Here is a 24569-nt window from a genome sequence, read left to right on the forward strand (position 1 = left end):
GGGGCTCTGCTAAATCATAGGAGCCAGAAATACAGGACTTAACAAACAGACGTGCCCACCCGCATGGAGCTTACATTCCCAGACAGTAAACCAGGCTGGTAAGTGAGATGCACCCCTAGATGGTGCTGGCGGGGTGCCGCAAAGGGGTGCCAGCAGAGCAGGGGCGAGGTCAGCGAGCAAGGTCTCGCTGAACAGAGACAAGGGAAGGTGAGCAGGTGGCAAAGGCGATGCATCTGGGGTCAGTGTGCTCCCGGGGTGGGGGGGGGGGGGGGGGACCCGGCCGCGGCAGCATCAGAGCCAGCGCCCTGATGGCAGCTGGCACGGCGGCCCCGCCTCGAGGGGCATGGCAACAGCAGAGGGTTCTGCCAGTTCTCCCGTGGGAAACTCGCAACATCACCAGCAGCTCTTCTCCCCAAAGAGAGACTGAAGACTTTCTAGAAGTCAGCCCTGGGAGCCCGGGAGGCTATTTCTGGTTCCCAGAAAAAGGCTACTGTTGCTTATTTATCTACCATCTTTATTTCTGGATGGGAGCTGGAAAGAGGCTTTTTTTAGTCGGATGGTGGGTTGTGTTCTGTTCAGAGCCGAAACGTTAGCCCCTGGGAAACTGAAACAGCGCCGTCCTCCCTCGTCTGCCACCCTCATCACAGAATGTGAAGCTGGAGGCCCTCAGAGATGAGCGAGTCCCAGCCATGTGTCCACACGTCCGAAGAGGAAAGAGAACAGTTCAAGGCCACACACAAGTTACCGGCAGACCAAGGGTGAGAGCCCAGGCGTCTTGAGTCACACCCGGCCTCACTCTGCCAGGTGGCCACGCTCTTATCTGACTACAGGCAGCTGCTACAGAACTACCAAGAAGGTAAAAGGCCAATGACAAACAGGTGGATATAAGAGGACAGCTAGGGGTAAGACGGCACTCTGAAGCCTGACTTTGAACCTGGGGTAAATTGCTCATCACCTGTAACCTTTGGCAAGTTGACTAAACTCTGCTGGGCCCTACTCTCCTCATCTGTAAAATGGGAGCACTGTCTCCCTGGAGGGTTGTCGGGAGCCCTGGTACATAACAGGTACCCCACAGTGGCAAGGCCAGCTGGGGACACCCAAAGGGGAGCAGGCCGATGCTGCACATGGCCACTGGTCCATGTGCGGCCTCCTGGGGCGTGTCGGGTGCCGGGCCCCGACCTCACTTGCTCTCTCGTGCACCCAGCGTGGTGCTGGCAGAGCAGTCTGTCCTCCCGTGGCTGCAAAAGACATCTTGGCAGGACCCTGGTGGTGGTGGTGAGACTGGGCACAGCTGTAATGGGACCCTGTCCTGGTTCCCTTCTCTTGGACAGGTGTAATTTCTTCACCCAGGCAGTATCTGATGCAAAGACCACCGAGGCGCAGGGACAGTCTCCGAGGACGTACAGGGCTGGAAGCCACTGAAGCTTCTGTGGTGGGCAGGGCCCCACGAGTGAACAACGCCCAGGAGTTAGGGCTGGGCAGAGGGGAGAGAGGCGGCAGACAGCCAAGGGAGGGGACCCAGGGGGCCAGGAGCCTGCTGTGTGGCCCGGAGCAGTGGGACGACATCAGGAAAGTGTGCCAGAGGAAATACCTATCTTTGCCAGCTCTTGTCTCCCTCTCTAGAAGGTCAGTTCTACAAGGGCAGGCAGGAGCTTCTAGGTTTTGTTCACAGCCATAGCCCAGTGCCTAGAACACTGCCTGGCACATAGTAGCTGCTCAACAAACACTTGCCAAGTGAGTGATCTGACCTGTGGCGTGAAGGGGTCACTGTTGCCTAAGGCACAAGGCTGGCTCCTCGGGCATCCGGGGCACATCTGGACAGACACAGGGCATGCGGTCGGCGTGTCAGGGTACCACCTGACCCATGTTCTGTGCCTAGCCTGCGCACAGGCCTCATGCCATCATGTCGTCACACCCCTCCACCTCCGGGCTTGTTCCACTTGGAAACAAGAAAGCAGTCACATACATCCCTGCTCAGCCTGGCCTTGCGCCCTCTGAAGGACATCCCCTGCACAAGCATCCTCTTTACCTACTTTGCTACGACTGTGATCGGACTTGCCTTCTTAATTCTGATTTTCCCAAACACTGTTGCTGCCGCTGTCTTCCCGTGACTTCGCGTATCCTGGTTACCTGACTGGTGACGTTTCCCCTGAAGTCATTTACATTTGTGCCAATGTTTCTCCACCAGACGTGGCTTCGATGAACGTGTCTCACATAAGGATTTGTGCTTGTGGTAAGCCACTTCCATTGGCCAAATTCCCAGAAGTCACTTTCGGGGTCCACGGAATCGCCGTTTCTGCGGTAGCTGTTGTGCAACACTGAGCCGTTTCCCAAGAGGACTGCAGGTCTTCGCTGTGGCACCGGCAGTGAATGGTCTCGACCGTGCCCTCTCAGCCCTGGGTAGCCCTACTTTCAGAAATCTGGGAAGTGCCTTTAGGAAGGAGGACAGTGGGTGACGTGGGCAACAATGCCATCGCTGCACATATGGTCACTCGGGGGCCAGCGGGCTGCCTGGAACAGTGAGCAGGGCACGGAGACAGTGAGGCTGGCGTGGGGAGTCACTAGAGCAAAAGCTCTGAACTGAGGCCTGGAGACCAGTGTGCAATCCCAGCGGCTTCCCTGGGCCCCGGGCTCCGGACCGGCAGAATAGGAGTCATAACGAGCCGGCCCTGTCCACACGCTGGCACCGCAGTGAGAACCGAGGACACGGAAAAAGTGCCGTGGAGCCCGCACAAGGCCAGGCAAAGGAGCCGGCCGTTCCAAGGGCCCCGTCCTGCCATCTGTTCACACCTTCCTCACACAGCTCCGGGCCCAGGTGCCACCGTGAGCCGGGTGGTGGCAAGGGCCCTTGGCCGCCCCCTGCTCCAGACAGGGACAGAAGCAGAGGCAACAGAAGCACCCCAACCCCGTGGCGTGCTGGAGGCAAGGCCAGGAGAAAGCGCGTGACTCAGAGTTCCAGCCAGCCGACCGGGGCTCCCCAACCCGTGGGAGAGCTGGGGTGCCGACGGGGCAGCGCCCCCAGGCCGGGCGCTAGGAAGCACGTGGCTCAGGAGGCAGACCTGTAACTGCGTCCTGGAGAGACAGGGAGGGCTCCACAGGAGGAGGCCACGCCCGTGGGCCCTAGCCAAGGCGGGAAGAAGTTTCCATCTGGACAAACCCTCTTGCCTCAGCCAGAGCTGCCGCACCGACTCAGGTCCACCTTGCGGGCAGAACGTTGGCTCTGGGAGGGCAGGGGCTTCCTCCATCGCGTTCACGGCCTGACCCCAGTGAAGGGGCGGATGAGTGAACCAAGCAGACACTGGCCTGGGCTCCCACCTCTCCCAGCCCAAGAGAAGCAGCTCCTATCAAAACTCGGTTCCCACAGGACCAGCAGCATCTCGTCCCGGGGGCCTGCACACCACCCCCAGATGCTGCCTCTCAGAGCCGGGCTCCGTCCTGCCTCCCTGAGCCACTCCCCATGCCCAGGGGCCCAGGTCCCAGGGCGGGACATGGTCTTATGCAGCACTGTCACTGGCAGAGCAGGCACAGGAAAAGGTTCAGGGGCAGAAGGGGCGGGTTCCCAGTCCATCTTCTCAGAGCTGAGGAAAAAACAGTGCCCTGATGTCCCAGGCCCGGAGCCTTGCACATGCTGGTCCCCCAGCCCACCAAATCCTTTTTCCTAGCCCTTTCTCGGCCTGATGAACTCCTGCCTGTCCTCCTAGCCTGGTCAGGCCACCTTCTGTGCATCTAGGAAAAGGGCCCTTCTGCTAGCTCATCTCTTGGTGACTAATGATGTGCCGAACTTGGCACAGACTGGGCGCCCCTTGACGGTCCGCCGGAGACACAGGCTACCTGGGTTTGAATCCCAGCTCCACCTCATGGGAGCTTTGTGACTCTGGCCAAGCAACTTTATCTCTCTGCCTCAGTTTCCTCGCTAGAAGATGAGGGCAACAGTACCTACTTCACAGGGCTGTCCCCCACCCCCCATGAAATGGTCCGTAAGTACAGACTATATGTCCATACCTCGCCATAGTTGCAACAAACCTTTTTTATTTAACAAGAAATAAACTGTGACTGATACAGCTAAATTACAGATTACCGAGCGTGAGTGGCAGAAGTGAGGTGTGTTGGGGAAGGGCAGGCAGATCATATGCCAAATACATACCCCGACATGTCCACCATGACGCTCAGGGCCAGGGCAGTCATGGAAGACTGCCTGGAGGAGACCGTTACCACACATGGGGGCCCAGAAAGCAAAACGTGACAGCGATGATGAGCATCAATTCTGCAGCTGAGAGCCAGCCCAGTCCCTGCAACCTGTGCCACCCAGGCCAGGCCAGTGACCCTCTCTGCTCCTTTCCCTCATCCGTAAAATGGGAAAGCAACACTGCCCACCTCCAAGCTGTTACAGACACTTGGTGAGGCCATATGCACGACGGGCATCTGAAAACACGTGAGAACCAGAGTTAGCCCTGTTTCTCTTGACATACCACCCTCCTCAGGGCATCTCTGCAGGCGCTTTCCCTCTGGGAGGGGAGGCACCACCCCAGGGTTGGGGCAGCTACAGTGGCCTCAGCTGGTCCTCCTGGGACGCTGACCAAACAGGTGCTGTGGACGAGCACTGGGGCTCCTTCCCAGCTGCCTGACTCCATGATCCTGGAGTCTGTGAATCAGGGAACCCCCTTCTTGGTCCTTCACCCCCATTACCATCGTCTCCCCACAGCTTCTGCTCTACCCACAAACCACTGGATTTCTGGCACCTCGCCCGCCTTATTCACCGTCTAACCCAAACCACACCTCACTATCAGATCCCGGGTCATCTTTCTAAAGCTCCCACGTGTATACTGAGGCTATTCTCAGCTCAAGAATTGTCCACGGCTGACCCAAGTGGAAGTTCAAAGCCCTTCCAGGCTTCTGCAACTTGCCCCTGCTTACCTCCCTGTTACGGGTTGGACTGTGCTCCCCCACAATCCATATGCTGAAGTCCCAACCCCCCCGTTCCTCCGAACATGACTGTATTTGGAGACGGGGCCTTTAGAGAAGTGATGACGTTGAAACAAGGTCATCTGGGCGGGCCCTAATCCAATCTGACTGGTGTCCTTATGAGAGGAGATTAAGACACAGACACGCACAGGGGGATGACCATGTGAGGACACAGGGAGAAGGCGGCCACCTACAAGCCAAGGAGCCAGGCCTCTGAAGGAACCAGCCCTATGACACCTCGATCCTGGACTTCCAGCTTCCAGAGCCATAAAGTTCTGCTGTTGAGGCTGCAGGTCTGTGGTGCTTAGCTGGGGCAGCTCTAGCCAACTAATGCACTTCCCAAGTCCTCCCGCAGCACAGAACCCAAGATCCTTGCCAGCTAAACCCTGGCTCCTGGCGGAGCTCTCACTGTTCCCCACACTCACCTCTGGGATGCCCCTCCTCCCACCACTTGGCAACGACCCACTCATCCAGTTCCCCTGTGCCCTCGAGAACAAGTGGTCTCCCACTGATACCACCTCCCGGCAGTGCCTCACCCAGAACCTTCCACCAGCAGCCTCGCGTGTTCCAGCACCACCGCTCTCCTGCCCTGCTACCTTGTCTGACTGCTCATGTCTCGGACCCTGTTATATTTCCACAAGTTTGGGGTTTGACTCAGGAACCAGGCAGTACGTTCCTTGGGGTCAGGATCCAGCCATCCCCCCCTCCAGCACTCCTCTGAGGTGGCAGCAAGAAACATCTCTCTGGCAAGTGCGCATGTGTGAGATGAACCGGGAGACAGAATAAAAGTGAGCTATGAGCACTGGAAACAACACAGAAGGGGAAGCTGGGAGCCAGCACAAAGGGGGTGGCCTGCAACTCCCCAAGCGGCCACTATGTGGCGCCGCTGGTCTGGGACAGCCCTGATGACTGGCATTGGGCTGGAAGGGGTAAAGCCCTGAGAGCCTGGCCTGCCAACCTGCAGGCGCCACTGTCCATGACTCATTTAGTGCTTGACTGTCCAAAGTCACTTTCCCTCTGCCGGTAAGCTGTTAGGGGCCAAAAGCCACATGCTCTTGAATTCTAGGCAGGGAAAGATGCTCCGAGCATTCTGGGTAAACCAAATTTCAGCCTGACAGCAGCTCTGAAGATAATCCGAAGGGCTCTTCGGCTCATGGTGATGGCAGCCCCCCTGTAACTTGGAACACTCGAGTCACAGGCATGTGGGGGTGGGAGAGCTGTGACAGGCCCGGGCTGGGAGGCCAGGAAGGGCCCAGAAGACAGGCCCATGGCTGAGAGGAAGTGGATGTGGGAACCGGTCTCTGATCTGGAGCTGAGCCTGGGCCTGCAGAGGGCATCCCTGTCCTTGGCACAACTTCCTGCTGTCACTGCCCAGAGCACAGTGTCCTGTCCACCTGGCCTGGCCAGGAAGGGCTCCGGCACTATCTGAGCAACCGTTTGCCCTTCCCCAGGCAGCACTCCGTCCTCACCTCTCCACTCTCCTGGGCGAGTCCTCTCCTAGGACGTCCTCACTGCACATGTCTCCAACCACCTGCCACCCCTCCATCAGCTCAGTCAGAATCTGTTCTTCCTTGTTGCCGATTCCCGCCAGTTATGCCTACGAATGGTCCCTTGAGCTGTCCTCTCTGTCCCCGAACACCTACTTCCCCAGTTCATTCTGCACTGTTTATGGCAGGTGACTCACCTCTCCCTGTACCCTGAGGGCCCCTTGGATTTGTTGGGGGGATTTGAGTTGCGCTTCAAAAGGGTGGAAACAATTGGACGGCAGTGACATCATCGTGCGTATCTTCAGACCATTCATAGCCTCGGATGAGATGAAACCGAAATAATATGTTTTGTTTGGTTTAAGACCATTGCGGCCCTCAAAGCCGGCATGCCCTGGGGATGTGGGGACTGGGGAGCCTGACTCATGGAAACCACCTGGAAATCTGCCGGGACTCCGGGTCAGTCCCAGGAGAAGCGGTTCCTCACCCTCCTAGCCGGCCCCTCGTAGCCTACGGGTATACGCACTAGTGGGCCAAGTGCCTGGGTTCCAATCCTAGGGCCCCTGGCTCACCCTGAGCTGCTTCTCCGTGCCTCAGTTTCCACATCTGCAAGATGGGGATAACAGCGGTAGCTACCACATCAAGGACCACTGGGAGGACTAAATAAGACACCGTGAGTTACCGTGCCGGGACCGCAGGTAGTAAGCAATAAGCAGCAGGAGACATGGCTTCACTGCTGTTACTAGTCACAGCTGGGTCTGCTCTCCTTCCTCCCCGAGGTCCAGCCAACACCCCAGGGTCCAGGCCGAACCTACGACAGAGCTGAGGGCTCCTCAGGAGCTAGGACTGTCTCAGGACTACTAGGCATAGGGCAGGGGTGCCCTCTTCCAGCACCTGCTGTGGGACAAGAGAGGAAAGAGGGCCCTGCTCACACTGCCCAGGCACTGAGGAGCTCAGACGGAGCCAGAGGGCAATCGAAGCTGACAGGGAGAGCGGCCCACAGGGAACCGTGTCCCTGAAAGGCAGGCAGGACTGGGTGTCGCTCATCAGTCCGGTTTATCCAGAGCAGCTGAAGGAAGGAAGGGCGTGACACCTCAAAGGGCCTGTGAGGACAGTGGGTGTGAGGGAAGGCCCGCCAGGGCTCCTTCTGCCCAGGTCACCGACCACACAGACCAGGCAGGGGCCGGGAGGCCAACGGGCACAGGGTCGGGCCCGGGAGGCATTCCCCCCCAGGACGCCCGAGGAGGGGAGCAGCAGGGCAAGTGAGGGGAGAAGTGGCACCTCCTGAGAAGGGGGGGCCTTGTGCTGTCTCCTTTCTGCTCACACAGAGCAGAGGGGGAAGCTGGGGTGAGGGAGGCCCGGCAGGAGCGACGGGTGGAAGCCTTGCCTATACCTCCCACCACACCCACCCCTGAGTTCTGGACAAAACAGGTTTCGCTCAGTCTCTCACACAAGCTCCCACCTCTGGGCTCACGCCCCAGCATGTGCCTCCCAATCCTGGTACCCAGTCGCCCCTGACAGGACTGGGGGACCGCCTTGCTCACCTCAGTACACGTGGGGCCTGTCCTAGAGCCGAGAACGCTGCAGGCCTGCCCTGGCTATGCTCTGCGGAAAGCTGCGCGGGCCTGCAACGCGGCTCCCGAGAGGTGGACCCAGGCAGGCGCACACAGCCCAGTGCCAGGCCTCCACTCATGGGATTCTCCTAGCAGCGCTATGCACAGATCACGACCGTCACCTCCATTGTGCATGGAAGGACACTGAGGCCCCGGGAGGGTACGTTCTGTCCTCAGGGCCGAAAGCCAGTATGTGGCAGAGCCAGCTTCCACGCAGGCAGCCTGGCTCCACAGCCATGCCCTCAGCGCGGCAGCCTAAGTGGAAACTCACTGCCCTCCTCTCCTCAGTCCCACTGAAGGTCTCTGGGCCTAGAGGGAGTTAGAGAGGCGTCAAGCTGGGCACGCGTCCCCAGCACTGTGTGACTGGGTATCCCAGGCTGCCTGAGTATGTGCGACCTTGAGGAAGTTCCTCACCCCTCCATGCCTTGGTTTCCTGGTCTGTAAAATGGGGGTAAGAACAGTCCTCAGTCCTGTCCGTGGGCCTGCTGCCGGGATCAAACGAACTGACCTACAGACACTTCAAACAAAAACTGGCACACGGCAGGTACGGAGTGACAGATTCCGCCATCCCTCCACCTTGAGTACTGGTGTGGTTACTCGAAGGGCTACCATTTTAAAAAGTCTAAGATCACCTCAGTGAGCCCAGCACTGCTCTGCATGGCCCGACAAGGCCCCTGGGGAAAGGGAAAAACAGGGAGTGGACGTGGAAGAACATCGCGCCTGCGTTTTCCTGCCTGGAGACGGTGCCGTTGACGCCGAGCATTAAGGGAGATGGAGCCTCCTCGTCCATCTGTCCACCGAGACAGAACTGGGACTCTTAAAGCGGACCGGCAGCCAACATGCGGGCCATCTCCCAGAGGGCCACCACTCTCCCCTCGCAGAGCGCTCGGCTTCGAGCAGCATCCTCAGGCTCAAAAGACAAGGTCAGATGTGAGCTGTCAGTCCCCAGCGCAGGATCAGAAAAACAGCGACGTCAGCAACGGGCCAAGAGAACATGAGACAGACGAAACGTTCGCAGGCCTGACAGTGTTCTCAGCCACGGCCAGAGCTTTCTGAGGCAGCGGAGTGAAAACTCCCTGGCAGTCTTCTCCAAAGGTGGCCTCGCTGACATGGGTCCTTGACTTGACTGTCGTTTGGAGCCAGTGGGTGGAGGGCACTCTTCACCAGCGGCTGCAGCCCCTACCCTGCTCCCTGGAGGCTCTGAGGGCCCCAAAGGCCTTGCCGCAGCTGCTACCTCCCTGCCCGCAGCTTGAGCCTCAGGCTCTCTGGCTACAGGTGAGTTGTCGGGGTGGTGGCGGGAGGAGGGGGCAGACACTGGAAGATGTGGAATCAGCCCGAAACTGAGGGAGGGGGGTTGCTTGTGGGCAGGGACAGAGAGAAAGAAATGCCACAGCTCGGACATCTCCCGGTATGACACGGCCCTGGTCAGCTGGATGAGCAGTTTCCTCCCGTCTGACTTAGCTAATGACCTGCTTCATCTCCAGGGCCCAGAAGTGCTGTTTGCACTGGGACGTTCACAAAGCCCCGGAACAGAGGAGCCAGACACAGGCCCAGGCAGAGACACGGACATTCCTGAGCCCTATTCCAGCTGATGGAAACGGCTGCTGGCAAAATGTGGATTAACTCCATGGCAGCTGTTTCCAGTGATTTATGGCCCCTTCCAGACCGAGGCAGACACCCGCTGCCCCCACTCAGCTCCAGCTCCCAAAATGCAGCAGCCTTTTTTTGTTTTCAAGACGTTTCAAAAATAATGTTTAAAGTGCTCTCTCTGGCAGCTCATATTCTAAAAGCAGAACAGAAAATGTTAGCTTGGCCCCAGTGCAAAGATGAAGCTTCCATCGATGAAACAGTCTATATTTTAAACAAGGAGACAACTTCCTTAATCCAGAAAGGATGGTAACCAATCAGGGAGAAGAAGACCACCAACCCAACAGAGAAGTGGGCAAATGAAGAGACTCACACATAGAAGAAATGCAAAGGGCCAATAAGCATATAAAGAGATGCTCTATCAGGGATGCCTGGGTGGCTAGGTCGGTTAAGCGTCCGACTTCGGCTCAGGTCATGATCTCACGGCTCGTGAGTTCGAGCCCCGCGTTGGGCTCTCTGCTGACAGCTTAGAGCCTGGAGCCTGCTTCAGATTCTGTGTCTCCCTCTCTCTCTGCCCCTTCCTCTCTCTCCCTCTCTCTTAAAAATACATTAACATTAAAAAAAAAAGAGAGATGCTCTATCTTGTCAATGACGGAAGAAATGCCCCTTAAGATAGGTATCATTTCCCTGGACGATGGGCACAGGAGAGTGACATTTACTCAAACTTTTTGAAGAACAATCCAGCGGTACCTGCCAATGTGAGCAATGTTTACAAAAATCTCTCTCTGAGATTAATTCTAGGAATTAATGTTAGAGAAATATGCAAAAATCTATGTTTACTACAGTCCGGTTGAATAAAAAAAATTAAACTGGAATGCCCTTATGAGCTTAATATAATCAAGCAAATAATGATTCTATCAATCATGTGCTGAAATATTACGTTGCCACCAAAAAAGAGCCAAGCAGACCTATCTCCCTCATCTTTCATGGGCCATGGAAAGAAGCCAAGATACATACTAAGTAGGGAAAAAAAACAAGCTTTATGAGAACACGTGTAGTCTGCTTCTGCTTCTTTTCTTTTTTAAAGTACATACATATATTTGTACGTGTATGAGAAGGGTCTAGAAGGGTGGATTCCACACCATTAAAAGCAGCTGCCTCTGGGAAGTGAGTCACCAACAATCAGGGCCCTGCCTGTTGATATGGAGGGAATTCAAGGTCAGGTTTGTGCAGAGTTGGAGGTGAGCGGCACCCAGTCTGGGGATTCTTAAAGTGTGGTGGGCGGGGCAAGCCTTTCACCAGAAGCCCTACAGAGAGGAGGAGGGGGGCCTACAACCAATTAGGGGGGGAAAGCCGAATACTGCCATATTCCATTGATTCTAAGACATCTGTTTTTTCTTTTTTTCTTTTTCTTAAATTTTTTCAAGTGTTTATCCATTTTGAGAGAGGAGGAGAGCGAGCAGGGGAAAGGCAGAGAGAGAGAGAGAGAGAGAGAGAGAGAGAGAGAGAGAGAATCCCAAGCAGGACCCACACCATCAGTGCAGAGCCAACACAGGGCTTGAACCCACAAACCATGAGATCATGACCTTAGCTGAAATCAAGAGGCAGACACTTAACTGACTGAGCCACCCAGACGCCCCTAAGACATATGTTTTTTCATTTTCCATCTCGGAGGTTGAGATGTGTCTCATCATTGATGCTGTATCACAATTTAATTAGCACTTTCCCCCTATTTGTGGGATATAAACTACAACTATATCTTACCATCAGTGGTGAAATTCATCACACCACCCTCCAGAAGACTCAAGAGTCAAACTGACATATTAAAGGCTCTGAGAAGTCCTGTGGCAAAGAACTTTCTCCAACGCAATCCCCTTTCTTCCTCCTTAATTCTCATCTTCACCTTTCTCTTTACTTACAAATGAGAATATGCTAGGGCTCCACGAAGTGCCCTCTTATGGATGTCTGCAAAAGCCCTGGTTTGAAGAAGGGCATGCTTATTTTTAAAAATTCGATATAATGACCATTTGGCAAGTACCACAGTAGCAACACTTGTCATCAAGAACCATCAATGGTTCTAAAATAGCAGGAAAAGTATGACGAGAAACAGGGTGTCTGCAAAGGTTATAAGGTCTGCAAAGTTATAAGATAACTGCTAATTACAGAGAAAAATAGAAACGAACAGTAGAGAAACGTGACACACAGCACTCCGACCAAATGATCAGTTAACCAGATAGAACACACAGAACGTCATGCCCTCCTGATAGACAGGATGTGCAAAGGAGGGCACGGCATTGCTGGTGTGGCGTTCCTGCCCAAAATGCAGAATGTCAACCGAATCCCGTTAACACTGGAAAACATCTGATAAACCCAAAGTGAGGCTGGCAAAATAAATGGGCAGGGCTCTTCCAAACTGCCCGGGTCACGAAAGACAAACAGCCTGAAGCCCTGCCCCAGATGGGAGGAGACCACAGACAACAACGACCAGGAGAAGGGCAGCGGTGAGAAAGCTGGTAAAACTGTCAATCAATGGCATTGCTACTGATGTGAATTCCCGGGCTTAGAGAACTGTATCACAGTCACATGAATGTTGACACAAGCCACAGCTGTGGAAGGGCATAAGGAAACTTAGTGTACCATTTTTCGCAACTTTTTTGGTAAATCTAAAATTACTTAAAAATAAAAAAATTACACTAAAAACTGTATAATGTGAACTTAACCATAAAACTATAATAACTGATAAAAAAAAAAGGCAATGGAAACAGGACAAAAGCCTTGAGTGTGCTACATGAAGGGTCACCCTGAAAATTCTTGTTTGGGGGAAATAAACCCAGGCGATGCATTGACAAACATGGGACTGGGTGCTCGGGGAGGATGGAAGCAGAGGGGAGCACTGCCCTGGAGGGGCCTGGTCTCGTGGGGGTCGGAAGGCCCACAATCCAGCTCACCAGCACAAATCTAGTGCTAAACAGAAGAGAAAGAACTCAAGATTGGCAGGGTCACAACACACATGGTGTGGTCTGAAACCACAATGCAGTGTCACCCAGAATTACTGTCTATTGAGTAAGCCTTAAATGCATAATCATGTTTCATTCTCACAACCACCCTATGAGGAAGGTGCTACTATGATTATCCCCATTTTACAGATAGGAAAACTCAGGCTCGGGACAGTTAAACAACTTGCCTAAATGCACACAGCTAATGTAAAGACAGCATCCGAACCCAGGCAGTCTGACTCGTGATGCTTCTGAGGAGACTGCTACAGAGGTGTGAGGCCCATGGAAAGAGCACCGAGTGGTGCTGGCTCAGTCCTACAACTTCTCTGGGCCCCTTTCCTCATCTTAAAGATATAGAGAAGAGCAGCTTTGGAGGCACTGAGAGCTCAAGATCTCTTTCAACTGGAAAGACACAAAGTGGACCTTAAATTCACACTAAAGTGTAAATGACTAGTATCTAATATTTTCTGATCAACGTGACCAACAAGTATGTTTTGAGTATCGGTCTGTCCTACTATGTCCCAGGGAAAAGACGTTGAGATTTCTTATTGTGGGTGCTGGGAGACTCTTGAGTGTGATGGGGGATGTGGGGCAGGTTCCTCACAAGTCTCAAGTCTGCAGGGGTTGGCCATCACAACAAGGGGAAAGAAACTCCAGAAAAGGGAGCCAGGGTCTCAAAGACAAACAGCATCTGGCTCACCAACTGGCCCTGGGGGGAAGCCCTGCATATTCAGGGAAGAAAGGACCGGCCTGGAGGAGCCATCAGAGCCTGGTGGGGTCAGTCAGGAGGGGTGGAGGGGTGTGTCTCGGGGTCAGGAGGAGACAGTGGGGTCTGTGTGCCAGCAGACGAGCAAGAAGCCTGGTATCTCATCCAGAGATACTGGGCTAGACGGAGCTGGAGGGAGGCACCCGTGGGGGAAGGGGCTGCCCCTGCCTGGCTGCTATAGTCCCAAAGGCTTGGAAGGTCCAGTGAGAAGCTCTGAGGGCACAAACAGGAAAGTTCTTTCCAAGAACGGACCTGAGTCTCCTTGGGAGGCTGCAAACCAGCCACCATGAGAGCCCACTCCACTCCTGGAATCTCTCCTTGTAACCTCCAGTCCTGTGTCCTAGACTATGGCAGAGGGAGTGAGGAAATTGGCAGAGGACTGCCAAAGAGAGAAGGTCAGCGCCAGCATGGAGGGGGCACCCCTATCAGGCCGCCATGGCAGCGGGAAGGCAAGGTGGGGAGCTGGGTGCTGGTCTGCTGTCATTTGGTCAGACCATACCAGCTCTGGGACTCTGGCTTCCGGTATAACTGCAGAAAACAAGAAGTGAGGGGACACCTGTGCCCTCCCCCCAAAGGGAGTCACTGCATCTACACGTCCCTGACCCAGTAAGATCAGCCCCTGGGCCCCGGCACTAGGAGGCCTGGACCTTGAGAGCTTTGAGGCAGAAGCTGAGTCTGTTTCCCCAGGGAACAGGGGCCACTGCCCTCCGGGCACAGCCCTCAGCCTTCTGGAACGCAGAATGTGTCAAGATGGAGGCTGCTGAAGAGCAGGCTGGGGTCTGTGCGTTCCCCAAGGTACCTGTCATCTCCCCGCTGCAGGTAGGCCAGGGTGGGGAGACACAAAGGAAACAGCTCTCAGACGGGAGGAGAATGAGCAGGCCTAGGCCTGTGGGGGGCAGGCGGGGACAAGCAGTGAGCAGACGTGAGCCTGTGGGAAGTCCTCCCGTGCTCTGGGCTCTGCGGTCTCCACTGTGAGCCCGTCTGGCAGGGCCAACACCCTCAGGATTCCTGTGGGTGATACAGGGCCTCACTTCAGAAGGGGACCTCTGAGGGCTGAGGATGAGCCGGCAGGCAGGTGGGTGGAGAAGAGAGAGACACAGAGTTCCTGCAGGGCCCGATGCCCAGACAGCAGCAGAGGTGAATCCTGGCCCCAGGCCCGCATGGCAGGTGTGGCCTCTGACCCGGAGCCAAGGACAGGAGCAGACCCCACCCAGGGTGAGCAGAGGGCACGGAGATGGGTGGGGTTCAGAGAATCAGCTGCAAAATGCATCTGGTGTAGGAAGGAGGCTTGGTTTTGGAGTCGGCACAGGGCTCGACGTGAAGACTTCTGAAACCCTCCCCTCTCTCAGCCTCCACTTTCTCGTTGCTGAGAGGATTCACCGCGAGGAGAGGAGGAGCTGCCCGCCCAGGGCCAGGCATGGTCCTCAGTACTATCCTCAGCATCTACCTCCTCTTGGCAGGTGACAAAGGGAGGCTCACCAAGGCACCGCCAAAATGCCACTAGGTTCAGGCCCAGGCACCACCTAATGCTGGGAAGGTGCCTCCCTCGGCCGGGCCCACAGATGGTGCTCTACCCACCATCCTGCTCTGGCGACCCTCTGCCTCGATCTGAACACGGGGTCTCTACCTGGGTCACGGGAAGCAGCCGACATGAAAAATGAGGACAGTGTTTCTCCCACATGCCCCCAAGTCCAGGAGGGAAACCGGGAGCCAAGCACCCACCCAAAGCCCCCACCCCCACCCAAGCTTGTAGAGGCCCATTTGCACAGCCACCTGCTCCAGGAGTTTGCCCGGGCCCGGACTGGTGCTCTGTCCCCTTGGCCTCAGCGCTGTCGGTCAGGCTGGCTGACACTCAAGGGAGACACAGGCAGGCAGGCACCGTAAGGCCTCCTGTGAAGCCCACTCAATGCATATGGAGTGTTTATTTGGCAGGCTGTTTCAAAACCCCAGCCTCCTGCACAAAATCAGGCTGGAAGCTGGCTGACTCGGGACTGACAGTCCTTGGGGTGCGCTCACTCCTGTCCTCCTTGTCCTCGACTCCAGGCCCCGCCACCCACTACCAGTTTCTGCCACATGCCTCCCGCCTAGAACCTGGGCGCCCAGCAGGACCAAGGAGAGGGAGCCGACGGCATGGGACACCCAACTCTGGGCCACCCGCACTCGCTGCAACGAACAGGGCCCGACCCGCTGCACACTGGCCCCCAGGGAGGTGAAAGCAACCCCTCGGTACAGATGAGCAAACGACTCAGAGGGAACCAGTGACTGCGCAGGCCCAACGAGGGGAGCTGAGCCCAGTCTGTCGGGACCAAAGTCTGTTCTCTTCCATCACCGTATGTGGCTGCTCTCAAACCGAACAGACAGGACTCCTGTTTCCTCCGGAACTCTGGGGCACAGAGCCTCAGTGACCGTTTCAAGCAGAGCTGCTCATTTCTCGGTGGAGTGGACCCCAGGGACCTTCTGGGGTCGGTGTCACCTCCTGAACAGCAGAGGGCACCCAAGAGTGCCACCAGCTGGCAGTCCCAGCAGAGCCCCTCTCTGTGTCCATCCAGGCCTCTGCCTCAGTCAGTCCGTGTCAGGGACGGGGTGTCGGTCCGGTCCGTGTCAGGGATGGCGTGGGAGGAGCAAGCAGTGCACCCAGGGTTTCAGGGACCAGCAGCTGAGAGCACAGACGGATGACGCTCAGTTCAGATCCCAGCTCAGCCCCCCAAAGTAGTTCTGTGGCCTGAACTGACAAGCCCACGCACTTCAGTGTCGAACCTTTCTCATAGGGTCACTGCGAGGGTTAAATTAGCTAAAGTGCTTCGGACAGTGCCTGGTCCGCAGGAAGTGCTGCCTCAGTGCCCACCCAAGTCCCGACAGAGGAAGCTCAGAGAGGAAAGCGACCTCCTCAGGTCACAAGGCAGGGAGCACAGGCAGATCAGAGCCCCAAGCCTTGACCCCAAGCCCCTTCCCTGGCCTCTTCTTTCACACCCACAGGCCTGTGCGCCCCCCAGCTCCACCACACCCCTCCCCCACTGGCCACCCTCACCCAACCGAGGCTCTGTGGGGAATTATTCCTCCAGGCTCTGAGGAATGTTCCTTTCTCTTCACTTGCCATCTAGATGACTCCATTTTCAATCCAGCTTCCCAATGGCCTCCAAGAGGAGCCCTGATTAATTTCCCATAAAACCACAGGCAGAATTGCTCCATCAGTGGTGTGCACCTCCCTCTTCAGGGAGGCCTGGCGTCCCGATGGCCATCTGTCACCTCCAGAGCACGTCACCCATCACCCACAGCTGTCATCAGCTCTGAAGGGTCTCCTGAGCCCTCTGTTCCGACACCCTCCATCAGCCACTGCCCCCACCCCACCCCTGACTCCCGGGGTCAAGAAGACAAGCCTGTGTCATCCAATCACAGCCCAGCTTGCTCTCGTATCGCGTTGGCCAGTTCAGGAGCCAGCCAGAGCCTTGCCCAGAATTGCTCAGCTGGGGTGGCAGAGCCAGGCCTGGGCCTCGGGGTTTCCATCTCAAAATCTTGGCCCTGGGCGGCAAAGCAGGTGGCAGGGAGAGAAAAGGCCTGCAGACACGTGCTGGGCAATCACGACTTACTGCCCCAGCCTCCCTCCCCTCACTCCCTCCCCGTCCCCAAGCCTGCACCAGGCAATGTTTCATTTCTGGGAGGTTCCTGCACTTGGTCTGAATTGGATCCAGGTTAGTGCCATCTATTGCCTCTGGCTAAGGGGTGTGGGTGTGACCCTGCCCAGAAACAGTCATCTATTAGAGAAACCTGTGGCCCAAACGCTCTGGGGTGGCTCACTCTGCAAGCCTAGTGACCTGACACTGCTTTGAGCTGCTGTGTGGAAGGAGCTTACTGCTAAGGTCACAGGCTGAGGCCACAGCCTCTGGCTACCTGGAGGAGAAATTGTCATTCCAAGAATCATTCACCCATGGATTCCCCATGTAGCAACCCACTTCCTGGAAGGAAGGAAGGAAGGAAGGAGTCTCAGATGGACTAATTGTCCCTCAAATCTGTTCTCCCTCTTCTTCCACAGTGACAAAGCTCGCACATTGTAGCTGGGCACATGGCTGCCCAGAACAGAAAGCACATTCCCCGACTCCCTTGCAGCTCAGTTTGGGACTCAGTCCTGGCCGTGGACAGAGCATCGTGGTGTGGCTTCCAGGGCCTTTCCTTAAAGATAACTAAGGCTGTTTCCCCTTGCTTCCTTTTCCTGAGCGCCTCCCCACCCTTATGTCTAGATCTTGGATGTGACGGCTGGAGTCTCAGCAGCACCACTGTGGACCAGGAGGCCCACATCACAGAACAATCAGCTGGAAGAAGTCTGGGTTCTCCCTCTGGGCTTTTCCATGACATGGAAACGAAGTCCTATCTGATTTAAGCCACGGTAGTTACTTCCGGTCTCTGTTGCTACGGCAACCCTAGCACTAACCAAATGGGCAAATGTTAGCCGAGACAGAGAAAGGACCCCGCCTCCCCTCCAGGCTCTGGATTAGAAGAGGGTGAGGTCTGGGAGCATGGAACCGAGATGGCACCCAGGTAGTCTGACGGGGAGCCAGGGGCTCCAGACAGCAGGCCTCCCCTGTCTGCACAGCTGATGCTGAACGCTGCACGTTGAGACAGAAGGCCTGCCTGGGCGTGGACCCCTCCACTCCCCGCCCCCCCCCCCGTGCCACACCCACCCTCACTGAGCAGGCAGCCCTGGTCACCTCCCCTAGCAGCCTCCCCGGGTCTGTCCCTGCAGCAGCCCAGGCTCTCCGAGGCAGAGAGAGCCACCTCAGCTGAAGGACAGGACACCTCAAGGAGGTCTCCACCCAGCCCCTTCTTCCCACGCAGAAAGTGTCACTTAGACTGCTCTAATTGCCTGAGGAGCTTACAGGGTAATCACGGCCATTTACAGTACGCTTAACAGGCTGCCTCCAGGAATAGCAGGAGTGGGGCGGAGGAGTGCCGGGGATGTGCCTCCCAGAGAAGGTTCTCTGCATCTGCAGGGAGGAGGAGCCCCCACTCCGGGAGGATGGAAGGTGGGAGCCCGCAGTGCTTCCACAAGAACAGCCGTGGGGGGATGGGGGCAGGAAAAGGCTCCAGGAAATCCCAGCTTCTGCCCACCCTCCTGGAAGAATGCCAGCCCAGCTCGGTGTGCACGATAAGGAAAATCCAGGGCGCAGCGGTCATGGCCCACCCACAAAACAATTCCTGCTGGCCTAGGACCAAGCCTGCCTGGAGGGTTTGGTCAACACGTTCTTGCTGGCCATGGAGGGGGCTTCCCCACCCCCCAACCCTGCAGGCAGCTCCCGAGCTGATGACACCTGAGTTTGAGGTTTCTCGGACCCGGCAGCATGGGGTCTGATTCCCTCCCCACTGGGGGTCGGTCACCGGGCCCTCGCACCTATGGCTCGGTGTGGGGCACCCTTACAACAGCATATAGGTAATGCCCATTAGAACCTGTCCCCGGGCCACACCTACACTGATCGCAGGTATATTCGAACCCTTCACTCACCAGCTCACACCCTTTCAATGGCTGCTCATGAGCGAGGTCCCCAACTGCACAAGGCATTCCAAGTCCCCCACACCGACCCAGCGGTCTGCAGGCCACACACAAGCCCCCCACGCTGCGGCCCTCTCCCACTCTGCTCACACAACAGCCTGATCTGGGAGGCCCAGGCTGTCCCCCTCAGTCTCGCCCACCAAGGACAGCCCTGCTTCTTGTGCACACTCACAGTCCAGGCCCAGGCTCACCCTTGACCCCAGCCCTGATTCTCTAGGCATGAACACTGAGAGAGACTCCAAGATCCAGTCCAGACGCTCCAGCTCCTGCTAGGGTAACGGGAGCTGTGCCAACAGCTGCCATTCCCGGTGACACCATGAGCCAGGACCCATGCTAAGTGCTCATCAGATGTCATCCCAATTAGCTCAACCCCAGACCCTGTGGATAAACCACTTATTACCAACATCTTACAGAAAACAAGCAGAGGTAGGTCAAGGGACTTGGTCAAGGCCACACAGCAACAAGAGCCCAGATTCAGATACAACCTCAGTCTGTCTCCCCCCAAAGCCTGTGTTCTTTGCTCTGAAAAAGCCGTCTCAGTGGTGACCTCCCTGACCCCATTAGAACACCTCACTCTTCTCATGGACTTGACACAAGACATGGCTGCTGACCTCAACTCCTCCCGCTAATTGGGCCTTCTCATCAGGACTGGAGTCATCTCCTGTCCCTTCACACAGTTGATATCCAATGCCCACAACTCCTGAGAAGAGGAGGATTTCCAGAAGCAAAGTTTAGCCACAATGTCCCTATGGATCTTCCTTCTCATCGGAGGGTTCTAGTGGGACCCAGGGAAACGATGCAAAGGGAAGGGAAATTGACATCATCACTGGCCATTCCAGGCCCAAGGGAAAACGGATGCTGGCATGCTGAGAGAGCCTGGCATTTGGGGGCCACCCAGGAAGCCCACGCTCTATGCCACCTGCTAAATGCCAGACACCCAGGGAAACAGGCCTCGAGACACCCTCCAGGACAGCCACGTCCAACACCCAGCTCTTCCACAGGGCACGTTCCAACTCTCCTGGCCAAGGTCCATGACTGCTCCATACAAGGTGCTTGTCAGATCCAGGGCCCTCTGGCCATGAACATGTAAGTTAAGCTTAAGGGCTAGGAGCTAGGAGCCCGAGTTGGAGAGACCGGACTGGATGCTGGCTCTGCGACCCACAGGCTGTGTGATGTCAGTCCATCTGCTAAGCTCTCAGTCTCCACTACTGTCTGCAAAACAGAATGACCAAAGCCACCTTCATGAGCACTGGAAGAAGGAATGTAAGAAGGCATAACCTTGCAGACAGGCTGCCTCTGGTCCGGCAAAGCCCAAGTCCCCACCGGTTCCACCATCACACAAAACAACGACGGACCAAGTCACTAGGGTTCCGGGTTCAAGGCAGCCCAGACAGGCCCCACTCATGATCTGGATGGCAGGAACGGGGGCTATACGATGAATCTTCATACAGGCCCAGGACACAGGAAAAGCACTTTTCCTTAAAATTAAACCAGAACTCTCAGCAGGGAATGCTGGGACCAGGCAAAGAGAACTAAGTCACTGTTAACACGAATCTTTCCAAAAAAGCCCTTCTCACATAAATAAACACCTCAGGAAGGCAGTCCCACTTCTCTGGGGCTGCCCAGCCCAGGGAGGTGGGGAGAATGAGTCCTCAAGGACAAGAGGATGTGGCTGGCAGGAAAAGCTCCCGCAGCTAAGCGGGAGGCGCCTGCCCTCCAGAACAGAGCGTACCCCACGAGGTCCAGCCGCCACATTACACATCTCCATGTGTTTGATTAAAGGCCCTTCAATTTCTGTTTGTCTCCTTTGCCCGGTTACATAACTCCCCTTCCCCGCCCGCTGCTCAGCTATTCTACACACACTCCTGCTCTCTAACCACTGTGTTATCGGGACACTTCATCGCCACTCTGTGGGTTTAAGACAACAAAACAAAACCGTCTTGAAGTGGTTGCAGCCACTCTCTCTCCCAATGAGCACCCTGGGGCTTTTCTTTCCTAACTCTGCTGGTCACAGGAGAGAAAAGGGCCCTCCCGAGAATGTGCGCCCCCACGGAATTCAACTGCTACCTGTCCCAAAGGGCCTAAAAAGATCAGACACTCCCCCGCCCGCCTCCCACCCCATGCAGTGGCCTCCCTGTGACGGCCACCTGCCACAGGCACCAAGCCACACGTGTCCGTACCTTTCATGTAGGCCTCGATCTTCCGGATGAGTTCATAGGACTTGGAGCGGTCAAGCAGGGTCCTGATGGCAGGAAGGGGGTCCAGGACAATGGTCTCAGGGTGCGCATCGATGTATTCCTGAAAGGAAAACACATCTCTTCTGGTTGGAGGTGGGGGACTGACGCTGACATGAGGCTTCCGCAAGATGCCATCCCACGTGCCCTTCCCTCATCCATCCCTCCCTTCCCCCTCCCTCCACCAGCCCTGACTTCCGTCTGGGGGTCCACACAGTCTGGGGAAGCTGCCCCCACGCACTCAGCCACACCGAGATCACATGACATTGGTCAGACCAATCAGCATATTCCACCCTGGCCACTGGTTCAGGAGAGAACATGTGACCAGAGTCGATCCAATCAGAGGCAGGCTTGGAGTTCTCACTAGGAATGCTGGGACAAGACCATCGTCTTCCACACTGGGGAGAAGAGGAAGCACAGAGACTGTGCAGCTGGGAGCAGTCACCCTGAGATGCGAAGGCAAGGCCGGACAAAGCCAAAGCTCAGAAATGGAGCCCAAAGGGAGAAAAACAGAGCTGAGAAAAAGGAGCACAACCAGGTCCTGATCAGCCCGTCTGGCCCCTGGATAAAGCCTCACCTGAAACTAGATCTGCTCCGTGTGTGGACTGCACTCAAGGAGAGTGGCCCGGCACCCTGCTCTGATAAGGATTCTGAGGCAGGGCCAGCGAGAGCGGAACGCTCTCAGTAGAAGGTCTCAGTAGAAGGAATGAACGCATTCAGTAGAAGGTCTGCGTGAAGGCTTGTTGACCAACACACCACAGGGCAGCCACCTTGCCTCAAGTGCTCCCGACAACATGCTTCTTCAGTACCTACTAGCTTGAGGGTTAGACTCTGGGCATGCAAGCAAACTATGGCCAAACCGGCCTTTAAGGAAGTTACGGTCTCCTTGGGAGAAATGACGCTAATGCACGTGGGGAACAAGAAACGCTAACAGAATTCAACATGAAACTGAGCAAAATATTTCCAGGAAAGGGAAACAAGGATCCCGGCCCTGCCCCTTGTCACCTCCGTGACTACACAAGCCATGCCATAGCAGTGGGCCAGAGCAGCACATCAGACAGACACAGTAAATGAGACCATCCCTCTGGCCCCAAAACACTGCGTTTCTAAGGATAAAAACATGGAGTGCTGGAGTAACGAGAGAGGGGCTCCGAGAAAAGACTGGGTGTAAGGGAGGCCATTCACCAGCTGTTGTTATTGTCAGCTGCATTGTGTTCTCCTCCACAGATCTGTTCAAGTCCTACTAAGCCCTGGTGCTTGGGAGTGTGACCTTATTTGGAAATAGTGTCTTTACAGATGGAATCAAGCTAAAATGAGACCATACGGGATTAGGATGGCCCCTAATCCATTGACTGGTGTCTTTAAGATGAGGACAATTTGGACAGAAAGGCACACAGGGAGAAGACCATCAGACAAGAGAGACAGTGACTGAAGTCGTGCAGCTACAAGGCAAGGCTGGCCAAGGACCACTGGCCACTGCCAGAAAGTAGGAGAAATGCGGGGTGCAGATTCTCTCTTGGTGCCTCCAGAAGGAACCAACCCCGCAGACACCTTGACTTCAGACTTCTAGCCTCCTTAACTGTGAGAGGGAAAAAAACAAACTCCCGTGTTTTAAGCCACCCAGTTTGTGGTACTTTGTCAAGGCCACCCCAGGGAATGAATACACCAGCTTAATTCATCCCCCTGCCCGCCCAGTCTACCAGATCCGTCTGCGAGGTCAGCAAAGGCCAAGAAACAAAGCCACAATGCTTCTTTTCAAGTAAGCCTTATCAACAAAAAAGAAAGCTCCATTTGGAATTACTCCCCCCCACCACCACTTTTTTTTTTCAGTGAACCTATTTTGGTTCCTAGTAATCATTTTTAAGAGCTCTCAACACAAAGCCAGAGATTTATATCTCCTTCTCCTCTGAAATCGGCTCCCTCCCTTGTGTTTCCCACCAAAGTATCTGGTTATGGGCTCATTTGTGTCTTTTTCTTTGAATGTCTAAAAATTTTTTCTGTCCCTAAGGGGTGGCCAGTACATGCTTGTGAGGAGCCCTTCTTCCCATCCTCACATCCACGAACTTCCTGGGGCGGACACGCTCTCATCCCCTCCTCCCTGCACACCCATCCCACAGATGTAAACACAGAAGAGAAGCCACCTTCCTCTTCTCCCTGCAGGAGGCGACTGTCAGCATTCAGCTCAGTGGCTAGCCCACCTCCCGGCTTATACAGAACAAGCCACCAGGCTGATGACGGCAAGCCCCACATCTGACACCCACGGGGACCATGAAGGCAGGCTGAGAAGGGTCTTTTTTTTTTTTTTTTTTTTTTTAATTTAAGAGAGAGTGTGTGTGAGCAGGAGAGAGGGGAAGAGGGAGAGAGAGAGAAAATCTCAAGCAGCCTCCATGCTCAGCACAGAGCCCGACTCGGAGCTCAGTCCCATGACCTTGGGATAAGGACCTGTGCCAAAATCACGAGGTGGACACTCAACCGACTGAGCCACCCAGGCGCCCCTGGGAAGTGTCCTTAGGGAAGGTGTATCCAGAGATGCCTACAGGCCAGGGACCGTGCCCAGATCCGCTCTCCTACAGCCTCGGCCTCGCTGAAGGGCTTGCAGGCTCCGCAACAGCAACTATCCGTGCCAGCACCACTCTTTTGAACCAGGTCTACACTGCCACAAGAGCATGCCATTCAGGAGACACCAAGATTCCCACATACACATGAAGTCATATTACTGTCTTCACATAAAAGGTCATTCATTCAACCAACTGCACATCATTCACAGCGCTCAGATCATCGTGCAGAGTACTAGAGACACATGGATGAATGAAAGCCTTTTATGCTTTGCCCTGCTGGATGTATAACCCTGGTCACTGAATTCACGTTCTGGGTTATGACCTGAAGGCACTGAACTACCCCAACACCGCCCCCGCCCCCCCGCTTCCCTATCCCAACACTCCGGGAAGCAGCCTAGTGCAGAGGGAAGAGTAAGGGCCCAGGACTCAAGAAACCTATGCCCCCACTGTTATCACCTCCCAAGATCACCTTGCGCAGGTCATCTGGCTTCTCTGGGTCTCAGTTCCCTCATCTGTGACTTAAAAGCCTAAACTGGAGGAAACTGCAGAGTGGTATGTATGGAGGCAGACTTCAGGGCCACACATGGGGCCTGTTTTAGAAGTGGACAGATAGCCACCTGCTAGAGGCATTGCAGGTAAAGATGGGGACCCACGCACATGCTTGCTGCCTTCCTTCAAAGAGAAGGCAGTACAGTATCAGAGATGCTCACTTTGATGGGCTAGCCCAATTCTCTCCCAGCAACTGAGTCCCATGAAGTCCGGACACGCTCCTTCCTCCCCCTCAAAAATCACCCCCTCCACCCCAGCCAAGCCCCAAGAGGAGTATC

The 24569-nt window shown here is 55.5% G+C and overlaps 1 protein-coding gene across 6 annotated transcripts in view; it reads right to left on the reverse strand.

Annotated features, from left to right (window-relative positions):
- The window catches only part of ITPK1 (inositol-tetrakisphosphate 1-kinase), a 179094-nt gene that overhangs the window by 27979 nt on the left and 126546 nt on the right, over nt 1-24569 (reverse strand). For all 6 annotated transcript variants that reach the window (XM_040478070.1, XM_040478069.1, XM_040478068.1 and 3 more), the window contains one exon: nt 21131-21248. In XM_040478070.1, the coding sequence (XP_040334004.1) occupies nt 21131-21248 (118 nt within the window). The remainder of the gene's footprint in view (nt 1-21130; nt 21249-24569) is intronic.

This window comes from Herpailurus yagouaroundi, unplaced genomic scaffold (assembly GCF_014898765.1).
Source record: "Herpailurus yagouaroundi ecotype Mexico unplaced genomic scaffold, PumYag 141, whole genome shotgun sequence".
Classification (NCBI taxonomy): domain Eukaryota; kingdom Metazoa; phylum Chordata; class Mammalia; order Carnivora; family Felidae; genus Herpailurus; species Herpailurus yagouaroundi.